The sequence below is a fragment of the Octopus sinensis genome, linkage group LG24, assembly GCF_006345805.1.
Source record: "Octopus sinensis linkage group LG24, ASM634580v1, whole genome shotgun sequence".
NCBI lineage: Eukaryota > Metazoa > Mollusca > Cephalopoda > Octopoda > Octopodidae > Octopus > Octopus sinensis.
The window spans coordinates 6799633-6815710 of NC_043020.1; the positions used below are offsets into that span (position 1 = coordinate 6799633).

Here is a 16078-nt window from a genome sequence, read left to right on the forward strand (position 1 = left end):
CCGGATTTCACAGAGGGGCTGCAATCAGAAAACCACTACTTTCAAAAATAAATGTTGCAAAGCATTTAGAGTGGAGTAAAAGCCTACAGAATTGGTCCCTAGAGCAGTGGAAGAATGTTATTTTCTCAGACGAGTCCTCCTTTACCTTATTTCTGACCACCAGCTGAGTATATGTGTGGAGACAGCCAAAAGAAGCATTTGACCCAGACTGCCTTCTTCCAACTGTTAAACATGGAGGAGGATCTGTGATAATCTTGGGGTCTATATCTAGGAAATTCGCTGGCCCAATAGTTTCCCTTCATGGCCGAATTAATAGTCAAGGCTATTTAAACATTTTATCTGATCAAATTCATCCTATGGTTGCGGAACTGTTTCCAGAGGGAAACACAATCTTTCAGGATGATAATGCACCAATTCACACAGCTAAAGTTGTTACTGAATGGCACGAGAACCATTCTAGTGAAGTTGAACATCTTATCTGGCCACCACAGTCCCCAGATCTCAATATTATTGAACATTTATGGTGCATTTTAGAAAAACAAGTGAGGAGTCGATATCCTCCACCATCATCACTAGAAGAATTGGAGACTGTTTTAGCTGAAGAATGGACAAAAATTCCTTTGGAAACAATTTGAAAAAACTTTGTACGAGTTCACACCTCGTAGAAATCAAACTGTAATTACCGCTAAATGTGGCCCTACCCCATATTAAAATAAATTTGTTTGAAATTTTAAGGTGTTTCCATTTTTTTGTCCAACCCCTGTATGTATAGATACATACTCATGTATACATATTCATACAGCTTTATATATATATATATTTGTTGTTTTGTTTTTTGTTTTTTTTTTTTCCAGTTTCAGCTCTGAGCTGTGGCCATGCTGGGGCACCACATGTGGTGAAAGAGTACAGCAGGGATCACCACCCCTGCCGGAGCCTCGTAGAGCTTTAGGTGTTTTCGCTCAATAAACACACACAACGCCCAGTCTGAGAATCAAAACCGCGATCCTGCGACCGCGAGTCCGCTGCCCTAACCACTAGGCCATTGCGCCTCTATATATATATATAACACACACACACAGACACACACATATCTCTCTCCCTCTCATATATATGTTTGTGCATGTATGTATGTATATATATATATATATATATATATATGTATGTATGTATACACACTCACACGTCAATGACATATTTAGTATGATCAGTCAGTTCCAAGAATGTAGTCCTCTCGTCAGCTGATTATTGTAATTATTATCACTATGTTTTTTTTTGTGAGTGTTTTTGTTATTCTATTTTAGATAAATAGGTTTTTACATTTTATCTCTTCTATTTCTACAGGAAATCTCTCTTGAACCGTTCCTGGGACAGTGGAATTACTTGGAAAACTTTACGTAACTTGTGGGAAATTACTTGGAAAAAAAGGGTTTTTTTTACCGTTATATGTTGTGAAAAGAAAAATCATATTTGGTGAGTGGAACTCCTTATTTTGTATTTTTTGGGGGGGATTTGCTTATTTCTTGGTGTTTAATTTTTTATCTTTAACTGCAGCTATGCTGGGGCCCTGTCTTGAAGAATTTTTAGTACCTTTTTTTTGTTCCCCCCAGCTGTCTCTTTCACCAAACTGCTATCAAGCAGTTGTGGTGGTGGTGAGAACAAAAACTGGTGTAAAGACACTTGCACATATACATACGTGTAAATCTATCTATCTATCTGTCTATCTATCTATCTATCTATCTATCTATCTATCTATCTATCTATCTATCTATCTGTCTGTCTATCTGTCTGTCTATCTATCTGTCTATATCTATCTATCTATCTATCTATATGTCTATCTCTATCTATCTATCTATCTTCTATCGTCTATCTATTATCTATCTATCTATCTATCTGTCTATCTGTCTATCTATCTATCTATCTATCTGTCTATCTGTCTATCTATCTATCTATCTATCTATCTATCTATACACACACACAAACACACACACACACACACACAAACACACACACACTAACATACACACACTAACATACACACACGCATATACTAGTTTAGTAAGTGCCAACACACGAAACTCATGCTCATATATATTCCTTATTCAGCCATTAATTACCTTTTACTGGTTTCAGCCATTGGACTGTGGCCATGCTGGGCCACCACCCTGAAGAGCTGTAGTCGTACAAATCAACCCCTGTCCTTATGTTTTTTTGCTTGTTATTTTTTCTTCAAGTCTGTTAGTTCTTCTATCAGTTCTGCTTTGTCAAACTGCTAAGTTATATCTATTAAATCAAGTCTAACCTACGGCTAAATAATAGCAATAACAATAGTCTGTACATTAGATAATATAGTCCTAGATACACTATGTCTGAATAAAGAATGGATCACAACTGGGCTGGGGATGAACAACAACAACAAGGGAGGATGCAGAAAATACATGAGAGCATGGTCACGGAAGGTCTTTGATCATAGGTCTGTTGGATCAGGATGGACCGGGGGCTAAACAGCAATAACATCAAATGAACTAACAGCTGTTGGATAACATCTGATTGACCGATTAACAAATATTTTAATTACCGTGTAATTATCAAAGTTGATTACTTTTGACATAAGCACATGACTTTCTTTTATTGTATTTAAATTTTTTTGATTAGGTTTCTTTTGTCCATAGACCCATAAATGCAGGCATAGGTGTGTGACAGAAAAGCATCCTTTAATAATAATAATAATAATAAACATTGTGTACAGTGCTCAGGTGCACTACAACTCATCTAAAGTGCATATATAATCAGGTGTAGTTTCGACGGATTTCGGAAAGCATGAGGGCCTTAAAGGATGCAGTGTCATGGTAGTCAACAACTGACGCCGGCAGTTTATTCCATGCTTCAGCAACTCTGAGCGTGAAGAAATGTTTCCGAAAGTCATGGGAGCTTTGTAACCACACAGTTCCCAGTTCAGTTCCACTGTATGACAGCTTGAGAAGGTGTCTCTTAAAATAACTTTTGGGCCAACAAAGGCCTTTGTGAGGGGATTTGATTAAGAGAAATTGAGAGAAGCCTGCCTATATATATATACACACGCACACACACACAGATAAAGAAATAATTTTATTCTCAAACGCAGGATAATGCTAATAATCTAGCACGAACAGGATAAACTATCCATATTTTGCAGAAAAATCTGTTGGCAGACTACCATGAGATTTGAACTCACATCCCTATCCTTATCTGTATGTATGTATATATAAATTCTTTTATTCTTTTACCTTGTTTAGTCATTTGACTGAAGCCATGCTGGAGCACCACCTTTAGGAGTTTTAGTCAAACAAATCGACCCAGGACTTATTCTTTGTAAACCTAGTACTTATTCTGTTGGTCTCTTTTGCCAAACAGCTAAGTTACGGGGATGTAAACACACCATCAGTTGTAAAGCGATGGTGGGGGGACAAACTGACACACAAACATACACACACACATATACGACAGGCTTCTTCCAGTTTCCATCTACCAAATCCGCTCACAAGGCTTTGGTTGGCCCGAGGCTATAGTAGAAGACACTTGCCCAAGGTGCCATGCAGTGGGACTGAACCTGGAACCATGTGGTTGGGAAGCAAGTTTCTTACCACACAGCCACTCCTGCGCACTTAGCATTTTCTTTCTGTCCCTACAATCCTGATCTGTTTGCCTGAGGAGGAAGCTCTGTTGGCGTAGCCGCATCAGGCAGAACGGTCTGGTGCTTGCATTTCCCAGGTGTTGGGGTTTTTATCTCAATAGCTCTCCATTGAAGCTGTGTGTGTGTGTGTGGATCTTCCTCGAAGTGCTTCTTCTGTCCACCCTTTTTACATGCACTTGCCTTCAGCCAGTTCAATGTAAGACAGTCTCTTGGCGAGTCATGTGTCAGGCATTCGAACAGGGTGACCTTCTCCCCACCACAGCCACCCCCACCACCCCACCACCACAACCACCCCCACCACCACCCGACCTGTGATCTCCTCAGCAGTCTGGAAGTACTCAGTTGATCAGCTCAAGAGAGGAAGACCTCCATATGTGGGATCTTATCGTGTTATCCATGCACCTGTCCCCTCTCTCTCTCTCTCTCTCACACACACATACACACCCATGCATATACGGACACATACAGACATGCACACATTCTCTTTCTCCCTCTCTTTCACACACACACACACATTCTCTCTCACCCATACACACTCTCCTCTCTCTCTCTTGCACACATTCATGTATATATATATATATATATATATACATACATACATACATACATACATACATACACACACACACACACACACACACACACACACACACACTCACGTGTAGACATACACACACACACACACTTCATCTCTCTGACACACACACACACCCATGCACTCTATCCCTTTTTACTCACACACACATCCCTGCATCTATTCATGCATATAGACACATACACACTCTCACATAAATACACACGTCCTCACATACACACATGCTTGCTAACACATATATCATATACACATTTACACACATAATCATACATAACATACACACACACATCACACACACACACTTAATTTAACCTAATTCCAATCATCTCAAAGTTTTTCTTTCATAATGTTTTCTCACCTTATCTGACCTACCTTGACCTATCTGCTCTGTTGCTGGGTGGGGGTGAAGCGCCCCCCACTCCCAACTCTTATCCCTTGGTGACTAAATACCAGGAAGAGAGCCGAGTGGAGAAAGGGAGCATGGTGTGGAGTGGGGAGGAAGTGCACCATCCCACCACCTTTCCCACCATAGCCACCACCATTCCCCCCTTTTAATAACAACCACCATTATTAAAATATCACTGTCACCACCACCATCATCACCACCTCAGCTACCACCACAATCAACACTACTGCCAACACCACACACACACACACACACACACACACACACACACACACACACACACACAAGGGTTGTACTAAAGGTAAATACAATGGAAGACCTTACTATTTTATTAACTGGAGCTGGCAGAGTCGTTAGCACACTGGGTGAAATGCTTAGCGACATTTCATCTGCCACTACATTATGAGTTCAAATCCTATGGAGGTCAACTTTGCCTTTCATCCTTTCAGGGATCGATAAATTCAGTACCAGTTATGTACCGGGGTCAATCTAATCGACTGGCTCCTTCCCTCAAAAAAATTTCTGGCCTTGTGCCTATAATAGAAAGGATTACCTGAAGTGGGTCCTTCAAATACCACAAGTTGGTAAGAGGGTCTTCACAGTCACTTTCACCTCATCCGTGTCCCCAAATCATTCTCCCTTGAAGACAGTCCTTCATTAAATCAAATAGGTGGAACAGTTCTAAATTTAAGAGATGGGGAATTATGTACATTATTTACATTTGATGGATATTTGTGCCCACCTTGTTTGTTGTTAACACAATGTTTCAGCTGATATACCCTCCAGCCTTCATCAGGTTTCTTGGGGAAATTTCAAACCTGGATTCTTATTCAACATGCATATGGCATAGTGGTTGAGAGCGCGGGCTACTAACCCCAAGATTCTAAGTTTGATTCCAAGCAGTGACCTGAATAATAATATTCATCATCATCATTTAGCGTCCGCTTTCCATGCTAGCATGGGTTGGATGGTTCAACTGGGGTCTGGGAAGCCAGAAGGCTGCACCAGGCCCAGTCTGATCTGGCAATGTTTCTACAGCTGGATGCCCTTCCTAACGCCAACCACTCCATGAGTGTAGTGGGTGCTTTTTACATGCCAGACAAGACTGGCAAACGGCCACAATCGGATGGTGCTTTTTACGTGCCACCGGCACGGGGGCCAGTCGAGGCTGGCAATGGCCACGAACGGATGGTGCTTTTTACATGCCACCAGCACGAGGCCAGTCGGGGAGGTGCTGGCAACGGCCACGTTCGGATGGTTCTCTTACGTGCCACCGGCACTGGTAATAATATTAATAATAATAATAATAACATCAAAAAATACCTTAGGAATGAGAACCCAGGTTTGAAATTTCCCCAAGACACCTGAGGAAGGCTGGAGGGTATACCAGCCGAAACATTGTGTTAACAACAAACAAGATGAGGACAAATATCTGTCGAATTTAAATAATGCAAATGGGTGGAAGTCAAAGGGTACCAGATTTGGGTTGTGCAATGAACAAAGGGGCACCATAGACCAGTCCAATTTATCGATTGCCTGATTGCTGACTGAGATAGATTGTTAAAAGTTCACATTGGTAAAGATTATCTCTTGCTTCTATACAAAGGTATGACTCAACGTAGTCGTCTCTCCATTGCAAGCGATGCATTTGTGCCATAATTGAAAACAATCCCAAGTCCTCTTTGAAAAATGTTCAGATGTCCATGGTTCCATGGTTGTGGCCAAATCTTCACCATCACTTTCTCCTCATCTGTCTCACCAAATCGTTGTCCCTAAAAACTGTTCTTCATTGGATCAAAATGGGTGGAAATCAGCTGGTACCAGATTTGGGCTGTACAGCGAATAAAGGGGTACCACTAATTAGTCTAACTTATCGATTGCCTGATTGCTGGCTGAGATAGAGGGTTCAAATTCCACATTGATAAAGATTATCTCTTCCTCGATACAAATGTATTACTCAACATAACTCTGCCACCCTCTTTGAAAACAAAAAGTTCAGATATGTTTGTGTGTCTGTGTTTGTCCCCCTAGCATTGCTTGACAACTGATGCTGGTATGTTTATGTCCCCCGTCACTTAGCGGTTCGGCAAAAGTGACCGATAAGAATAAGTACTGGGCTTACAAAGAATAAGTCCCGGGGTCGAGTTGCTCGACTAAAGGCGGTGCTCCAGCATGGCCGCAGTCAATTGACTGAAACAAGTGAAAGAAAAAAATATGCCAGTCTTGTCTTATTCTGTATCCTGCTGAATCTCCCTGAGAACTACATTAAGAATTTGTGTATCTGTGGAGTACTCAGCCACTTGCAGGCTAATTGCACAAGCAGGCTATTCTGTTGATTAGATCAACTGGAACCCTCGTCATTGTAACCACTGGACTGCCTGCTTTTTTTCTGTGAAGACACCTGGTTTAGTGAGCCCATCAAGAGTCCGCAAGCCCCAAATCCTTGTCCCTTGAAGACTGTCCTTCATTGAACCAAACGGGTGGAACTCTACCAGTTTGAATGATCCTGTAATTCAATATATTCTAACAGTATGTGATATATTTGATGTGGTTGATATTTAGTTTAAAAATTTGTTGGTCTGTCAGGGATGGCAGGGGAAAAATGGGAACAGAAAGGTGATACCAGTGGGTGGTGAGCCTAGGGAAGAAGGGCTGGATGAGGTGTTTAGAGTGCATGTCCTGGAAGTGTTTAGTTCATGCTCTGAAAATGCTGGGGCATGTATTCCAGAAGACTCTAGTATATGGAAACAAGGAGTATTTAGCATATGTTCTGGACGTGTTTAGCTTGAGTTCTGACAATCTTTAACTTATGGAAGTGTCTCTAGCACCTATGTACAATAAATGTTTAGCAAGTGTTCTGAAGTGTTTAATATGTGTTCATGAAGAGTTTACTGTGTTCTGGGAGTGTTTAACTTATATTCTGAACATATCTAACATAAAGGTGTTTAGTGTGTGTGTTCTGGAAGTGTTTAGCTTAAGTTTTAGCAGTTTTATATTTGTTCTGGAAGTGCCTAGCATGTATGTACAAGTGTTTAGCTTGTGTTCTGGAAGTGTTTAAATTGTATTCTGAATATGTTTAGAGTGTGTGTACAAAGTGTTTAACATGTGATCTGGAAGTGTTTAATGTATGTTCAAAAAGTGTTCAGTGAGTTCTGCAAGTATTTAGCTTGCAATTCTTCCCAAACGTCTTTGAGTACCTTCTTGTAGTATTTAGTGTGTTTACAAGAAGTGTTTAGCTCATGTGTTCTGGAAGTGTTTGCTTACTGTTCTAGAAGGTAAGCTGTAGTAGGAGTGAAAGAATTGTGGTCACATTGTTTTAGCGAGTGAATCGTTACCATCAACGAAATGGTCCTTCTCTCTAGAAGCCCTGATACATTGTTCAGACACATATATCAGCCCTTTCCCATAGATGGGAGCAGTACTATAATGTGGGATTTTAGCATAGCCCTCTCCATAGTAAACTACTTATAAGGCGGCGAGCTGGCAGAATCATTAGCACACCAGGCGAAATGCTTAGCAGTATTTCGTCTGCTGCTACGTTCTGAGTTCAAATTCCGCCGAGGTCGACTTTGCCTTTCATCCTTTCGGGGTCGATAAATTAAGTACCAGTTACGCAATGGGGTTGATATAATCGACTTAATCCGTGTGTCTGTCCTTGTTTGTCCTCTCTGTGTTTAGCCCCTTGTGGGTAGTAAAGAAAGTTACTTATAAGGGGTTGAAGTATTTTCTGACCCTAAAAATAAAGCCAAGATATAAAGGGCACAAAATTTGGCCACCATATATGTGTATGATCTCACTGTAACAGACCATCAGAGAACTGTAGTGTAACAGACCATCAGAGAACTGTAGTGTAACAGACCATCAGAGAACTTGTTGAGTTGTCATGATTTTGTTGTGACTTTGTTGTTGTTATGCTTTTGTTGTTATATAATCGTGACTGTTGTTTTTAGGGCTTTATTGGGTTGTTAGGGCTTAGTTAAGTTATGATAGTTTTGTTGGGTCATCATGGGTCGTTTGTGTCATTGTGGATCTAACTTTGTGTTGTGTCATCACAACTTTGTCAATGTGGTTTCCTGTCATCATGACTTTGTTGTCAGCTTGGCTTCACTGTGTCATAGTAACTTTGCAGTGTCGTCGTGGGTTTTATGTGTCATCATAACTCTGTTGGAACTGTTGTTGTAATTTTCTGTCATCACAAGTTTTTGTCATTATGACCTTTTCTGTCATCATGACTTCGTTGTGTCATCGCAACTTCTTTCTTGTATCATTGTAACTTTGTGTCATCACAACTTCATTATGTCATTATGACCTTGTTGAGTCAATGGGTCACTTGTTGTCATCATAGCTTTGTTGTAACTTTTTGTCATTTTGTTGTCATCACAACTTTGTGTCAATGTAATTATCTGTCATCATCACTTCGTGTCATCACGACTTCTTGTGTCATCATGACTTTGCTGTGTCATCATAACTTCTTTCTTGTATCGTTGTGACTTTACTGCTGTCATGGCTCCATTGTGTCATCACAACCTTTTATGTCATCATGACCTCTTTATGTCATTGTGACTTTATCATGTCATCACAACTTCTTGATGCATCGTGTCATCACATCATTGTAACTTTGTCATCATAACTTTACACCACTGTAACTTCATCATAACTTCTAGGGGGTTCGTTATGTCATCACGACATTGTAGTGTTACTGTTACTTTGTCAGGTCATAACTTTATCAATTATTATGATTTTTTTCTTTTGTCATTGTGACTTTGTTATATGTATATACTTGTGGGTAAGGAAGGGAGGAAAAGGGGCCTCAGTACGAACATGAAATCTTTTAAAATCATTACAACTTACCACAGTAACATAAGGCTCTGTTTCTACAACTGAACTCGTTCTGAAGATAGTCTGACAAGAAGTTCTGTCATCAGCCAGAATTGTGTAATGGTAGACATCCAACAGGCTTGCAGACTCTCGATGGGGCTGGCGGAGTCTGGACAGGCTCGCGAGCTCTTGATGGGCTCATGGGCTCACAGACTCTTGACGGGCTTGCAGGCTCTCGAAATCTGATGGGCTCACAGACTCTTGACGGGCTTGCAGACTCTTGACGGGCTTGCGGACTCTTGATGGGCTTGCGGACTCTTGACGGGCTTGCGGACTCTCGACGAGCTTGCAGACTCTTGACGGGCTTGCGGACTCTCGACGAGCTTGCAGACTCTTGACAAGCTTGCGAACTCTTGACGGGCTTGCGGACTATTGACAGAGTTGCCAACTCTTGACAGGCTCATGGACTCTTCATGGGCTTGTGGACCCTCAATGGCGCACAGACTTTCAACAAGCTTGCAGACTCTTGACGGGCTCATGGGCTCGCAGACTCTTAACAGGTTCACAGACTCTTGATGAGCTCATGAACTCTCGATGGGCTTACAGGCTCTCAACAAGCTTGTGGGCTCTGGATGGGCTCATGGACTCTCGATGGGCTCATGGACTCTTGATGGGCTCACAGGCTCTCAACAAGCTTGAGGGCTCTGGATGGGCTCATGGACTCTCAACATTTGCAAAATCTCAGTAGGCTCTCAGCAGACTCCAGTATCTTCAGATTAAATATATCAGCAATAATCGAGTCAAAGTCCTTCATCTTCTGACCCACCATAATCCTTCATTTAATCACTTGTCACTGTCCATCACCATCTAACACACACACACACACACACACACACACACACACACTTTTGGTGTGGTTTTTGTAAGCATCCTGCCCCCTACCATTTATGGACTGGACCTGATTTGTGTTATCAAGTTACTTGTACCAACAGAGTTGCTCCTAAAAAGAACCTAATCCCAATTAATTCATTTTTTTTTTACATCAGTAGACTTGTTGCCTTCTCCCCAACAAGATTAAACTGTCATCTCTAATCCTTTGTACTTTTATCTCTAATAATCTATTCCTTCCATTTTTGCACATTGTGAACGAATAACTTTTGAAGGATGACAAGCAGAGAATGTTGGGAAAAGCAGGGGTTAATCTCTACAGTTGTCACCTACTCTTCCCTACCTCCCCTAAGTTTATCATCCCTCATCATTTGTTCTTCACTCATTAACACCACCTCCTCACTGATCCCCTGCCTCTAACCATCTCTCACTCTCCTATACATTCTCACAGAGTTGAGTGAGGCACGTGGATCAGTGGTCAGGATATTTGGCTCACAGTCCATAAGGTTGTGAGTTCAATTCCTAGTAACATGCATCCTTGAGCAAAACACTTTATTTCATTTTATTTACAAGGAAATGAGCTGGCAGAATCCTTAGCGTTTTGTCTGTCTTCATGTTCTGAGTTCAAATTCCACCAAGGTCAACTTTGTTTTTCATCCTTTCAGGGTCAATATAGTAAGTACCAGTTGTGCACTGGGGTTGATGTAATCGGCTTACTCTTCCTCTGAACTTGTTGGTCTTAGAAAAACAATTTCGGAGTCGATCATTTAGTCTCATCAGTTTTGCTCCTGTTGACCACCTTTTGATAAACACACTAATAATAATAATAATAATAATAATAAAGAAATAATTTTCTCCCATAGGCACAAGGCCCGAAATTTCAAAGGAAGGGGCCCAGCCAATTACGTTGACCCCTGTGCTCAACCAATAATTATTTTATCAGTACCAGTGCTGCCAGACTGGCACCTGTGCTGGTGGCACATAAAATGCACCATTCAAGTGTGGGCAGTGCTGCCTGACTGTCATCTGTGCCGGTGGCACATAGAATGCACCAATGAAGCGTGACCGATAGCAGTGCCACCTGACTGGCACCTGTGCTGGTGGCATGTAAAATGCACCATTTGAGGGTGACCGATGCCAGTGCCACCTGACTGGCATCCATGCTGGTAGCACCTAAAAAGCACCATTGGAGTGTGACCGATGTCAGTGCCACTGGACTGGTTCCTGTGCTAGTGGTATGTAAAAACACCCACTACACTCTCAGAGTGGTTGGCATTAGGAAAGGCATCCAGCTGTAGAAACCTTGCTAAATCAGATTGGAGCATGGTGCAGCCTCTCAGCTTGCCAGTTCTCAGTCAAACTGTCCAACCCATTCCAGCATGGAAAGCAGACGTTAAACAATGATGATTCCAAAAAGATGAAGGGCAAAGTTGATCTCGGTAGGATTTGAACCCAGAACATAGGGACAGACAAAATGCTGCTAAATGCTTTATCCAATGTCTTAATGTTTCTGCCAGCTCACTACCATAATAATAATCCTTAAATCCTTAAAAATGTTTTAGCCCGAAGGCCGCGGCCATGCTGGGGCACCACCGCTGAAATTATTTGCATCGGCCAGGAAATGACAATAATGACTTCATATTTTGGCACAAGGCCAGCAATTTTGACCCCAGTATCTAACTGGTACTTAATTTATCCATCCCGAAAGTATGAATGGCAAAGTCAACCTTGGCAGTATTTTGAAGGGTAATAATGATAATAATAGTTTGTAAATGTGGGCATGAAATTACATATCTGAGGAGGTTAAGCTAACCCCTAAATATGATATGCAGTTTAACAAACCTAGGAATGGTGAAATATAAATCTACTGCTCTTACTTACAGCAATAACAACAACAGCAGCAACATTAATAACAAAATCAATTTTAACAGCTGTTAATAATGTAATGCGCAGTGCTGTTTTCAACATGACCCAAATATATATATGCATATATATATATATGTGTGTGTGTGTATATATGTGTATATATATATGTGTGTGTGTGTGTATGTGTATATATGTGTGTGTGTGTATGTGTATATGTGTGTGTGTATATATATATATATATGTGTATATGTGTATATATATATGTGTATATATGTGTGTATATGTGTATATATACATATGTGTATATATGTGTGTATATGTGTGTGTATATATGTGTGTATATGTGTATATATATATATGTGTATATATGTATATATGTATATGTATATATATACATACACATACACGTATATACATATGTATAACTGTATGTACATGCATATATGTGTGTGTACATGCCTGTGTAAATAAACTTGTGTGCCTGTGTACATAAATATATATGCACACACAGGCTGAGGACACAAACATTGTGCAGTTGAGATTAAATTTGTAAACAGTTACAGCCATATGCTTAATAAACATATCTGGTTCTCTATTCCTCCTCTCCCATGAACGTTTCTCTCTTTCCATCTCACTCTAGTTTAGCTTCTGTCATCGCCCTCTTCATCTTTGAATACTAAGAACTCTAATCTTGTGAGGTACACAGCATCTTCACTAGCACTAGGGCCACCATAAAAGGCACCCAATTTCTGTAATGTAGTATTATTGTACTGAGGTAATAATATAGGGTGAGAGTACTCTTTAGTGTAGTCAAATGCATAGCAACCCCTCTGGTGTAGGTGCCACAACAGTAAAGCACCTGGTTCACTTTGTAATGTAGTCGGTGTTAAGAAACACATCTATTCGTGGAAAACCTGCCCAAAACATGAGCATGCAAGAAAATGGGGTCATCTGATTCATATATGAAGGCAATAACTTAATATTCGAATTGACTTGGATGATCCATCAAACCCATGCCAGCACAGAAAGCAGATGTAAAATGATGTGGAGGATGGTTTAGTGTTGCTGTGAACATACACTGTTGTTTAATCAAAGAGATTTCAACAACTGAGATGCAAAATTGGTTAAACTGATTTTGCTTTATGTTAAAACCTCATCAGGATAACCACTTATTTCCTCCTATCTGTTGACAGAATAGACTGGTATCCATAGCAAAAGAAAAAAGTTAACAAAATCTGGATCAGCATAATTGTATTTATTCATGACAGTGTGACGTTGACAGTATAGCATTGATGGTACAAGGTTGACGGTGTAAGGTTGACAGTGTAAGGTTGATAGTGTAAGTTTGATGGTGTCAGGTCGATGGTGTAGTCGACGGTGGTAAGGTCGACCGTGTCAGGTCGACAGTGTAAAATCAAAGGTGTCAGGTCGATGGTGCCAGGTTGACGGTGTCAGGTCAATGGTGTCAGTTCGACGGTATCAGGTTCACAACATAACATCAAGTGAAAAGTTGACGCTGTAAAGTTGGCACCTTCCTCCAAAATTTCAGGCCTTGGACCTATAATAGAAAAGATTGTTATTATAATTACTGATTTGAAATTTTGGCACAAGGCCAGCAGTTTTAGGGAAGGGGCTAATTTGATTATATTGACCCCAGTGTTCAAGTGATACCCCAAAAGGATGAAAAGCAAAGTTGACCTCAGCGGAATTTGAACTCAGAACATGAAGACAGATGAATCCCAGAATGCTAAGGATTCCACCGGCTCACCAACTTTCATTGCTTTTATTATTATTGGTATGTACACTCACATACGTGTATGTCCAGGTATGACTTTCAGCTGCATCCAGTAGTTGGGTCCCTGGTTCAGGAGTTTCACGGTTTTGAAGAGTGTGGAACCACCTCTTGGCCCCTATTCTTCCCAAGTTGTAAGTTAATTACACTGACCCCCAGTACTCAGCTGGTACCTCTTTTGTTGACCCTGAAAGAGACAAAAGGAAAAGTTAGACCTCGGCAGAATTTGAACTCAGAACATAAAGACAGACGAAACACTGCTAAGCATTTTGTTCAACATTCTAACTATTCTGACATCTAGATGTCACTCCTAATAACAGTAATAATAACGAGCTTATTGTATAGTACTCAGGTGCACTGTAACTCGTTATGTATGTATGTGAGGCAAAGAGCATAGTTCTCTAAATTCACAGCAGCTGTTCTTTGAGAAATGCAAAGCTGAAAACCATTTCAAAGAAAGACTCCAAAACAGATTTTTCAGATTTTATTCTGTGAATGTTTCCAGTTTTACAAAGAATTATTGAAGAATTTCAATATTGCATTAGAACGTGCACACACAATAGCGTGTCGAGGTGTGCAGTGTGGTGTACTGTGTCAATGGTGCAGTTTATAGCATGATGTTAGTAATGCAGCATGGTGTGCACTGCCAATAATGCAGTTTGCTGCGCATGATGTCAGGAATAGTCAAATGAATGACAATTATAATAATAATAATAATAATAATCATCATCATCATCATTTAGCGTCCGCTTTCCATGCTAGCATGGGTTGGACGGTTTAACTGGGGTCTGTGAAGCCGGAAGGCTTCATCAGGCCCAGTCAGATTTGGCAGTGTTTCTACAGCTGGATGCCCTTCCTAACGCCAACCACTCCTCGAGTGTAGTGGGTGTTTTTTACGTGCCACCTGCACAGGTGCCAGACAGAGCTGGCACAACGGCCATGAACGGATGGTGCTTTTACGTGTCACCGGCACGGGGCCAGCCGAGGCTGGCAACGAACACGAGCGGATGGTGCTTTTACGTGCCACCGACACGGGGCCAGACAGAGCTGGCAAACGGCCACGAACGGACGGTGCTTTTACGTGTCACCGGCACGGGGGCCAGCCGAAGCTGGCAACGAACACGAACAATAATAATAATATAATAATAATAATAATGGTTTCAAATTTTGCCACAAGGGCAGCAATTTTGGGGGGAGGGGGATGAGTTGATTACATTGATCCCAGTGTATAACGGGTACTAATTTTATTGACCTTGAAAGGATGTAAGGCAAAGTCAACCTTGGAAGAATTTGAGCTCAGAACACAAAAACAGATGAAATGCTGCTAAACATTTTGCCTGGCACCGTAAACGGTAATGATTCTGCCAGCTCACCGCCTTAATAATAATAATAGTAGTAGTAGTAGTAGTAGTAAAAGTCATAATAATAGTATTAATAACAATAATAATAGTAATGATGGTGATGATGATAATAAATAATGTCAACAAGAGTACTTAGGGAGCGCAAACCTCCACCAAGGCAACACCAACGTCATCTCAACGATTAACTAGAGATGATTTTTAAAATGAGAATATCTGAAATAAACTCGACTCTCAAAAAGGAGGCGTCTCAATTTCTGAGCAATGTCACTGGTTGGATATGACATCCAACCAAGGGTGACCCATCATCCTGTTAAGCATCTTGGTACCAAAGGAGTTCAGGTGGCTCTCAAGGGCCCTCAATGGTGTCTCAGTCTCACAGGTGTAGAGTGGGACAGGGAGAACCATAGACCCGAAGGCAGAAACCTTTGTCCTTCTGCTCAGCCACCAGCAGTGCTGGACACCCTTGTTTGTTGAGTCCACAACTGCATCGACATGTCCAAGTGTTTTTAAGACTTTGGACTTGATGCTAATGCCACTATGTTATCACTTAGCTGAGATAAGTGAAATGGTCAACACACACACACACATGTATATATATGTGTGTGTATAAATATATACGTGCGTGGTTATGGGTATAAATACATGTGCATGTGTGTGTGTATAAATGGGTGTATATAAATGT

At 40.9% G+C, this 16078-nt stretch overlaps 1 protein-coding gene across 2 annotated transcripts in view; it reads left to right on the top strand.

Annotated features, from left to right (window-relative positions):
* The window catches only part of LOC115223906 (SCO-spondin-like), a 72768-nt gene that overhangs the window by 880 nt on the left and 55810 nt on the right, over positions 1-16078 (top strand). For both annotated transcript variants that reach the window (XM_036513019.1, XM_029794632.2), the window contains exon 2: positions 1342-1470. In XM_036513019.1, the coding sequence (XP_036368912.1) occupies positions 1342-1470 (129 nt within the window). The remainder of the gene's footprint in view (positions 1-1341; positions 1471-16078) is intronic.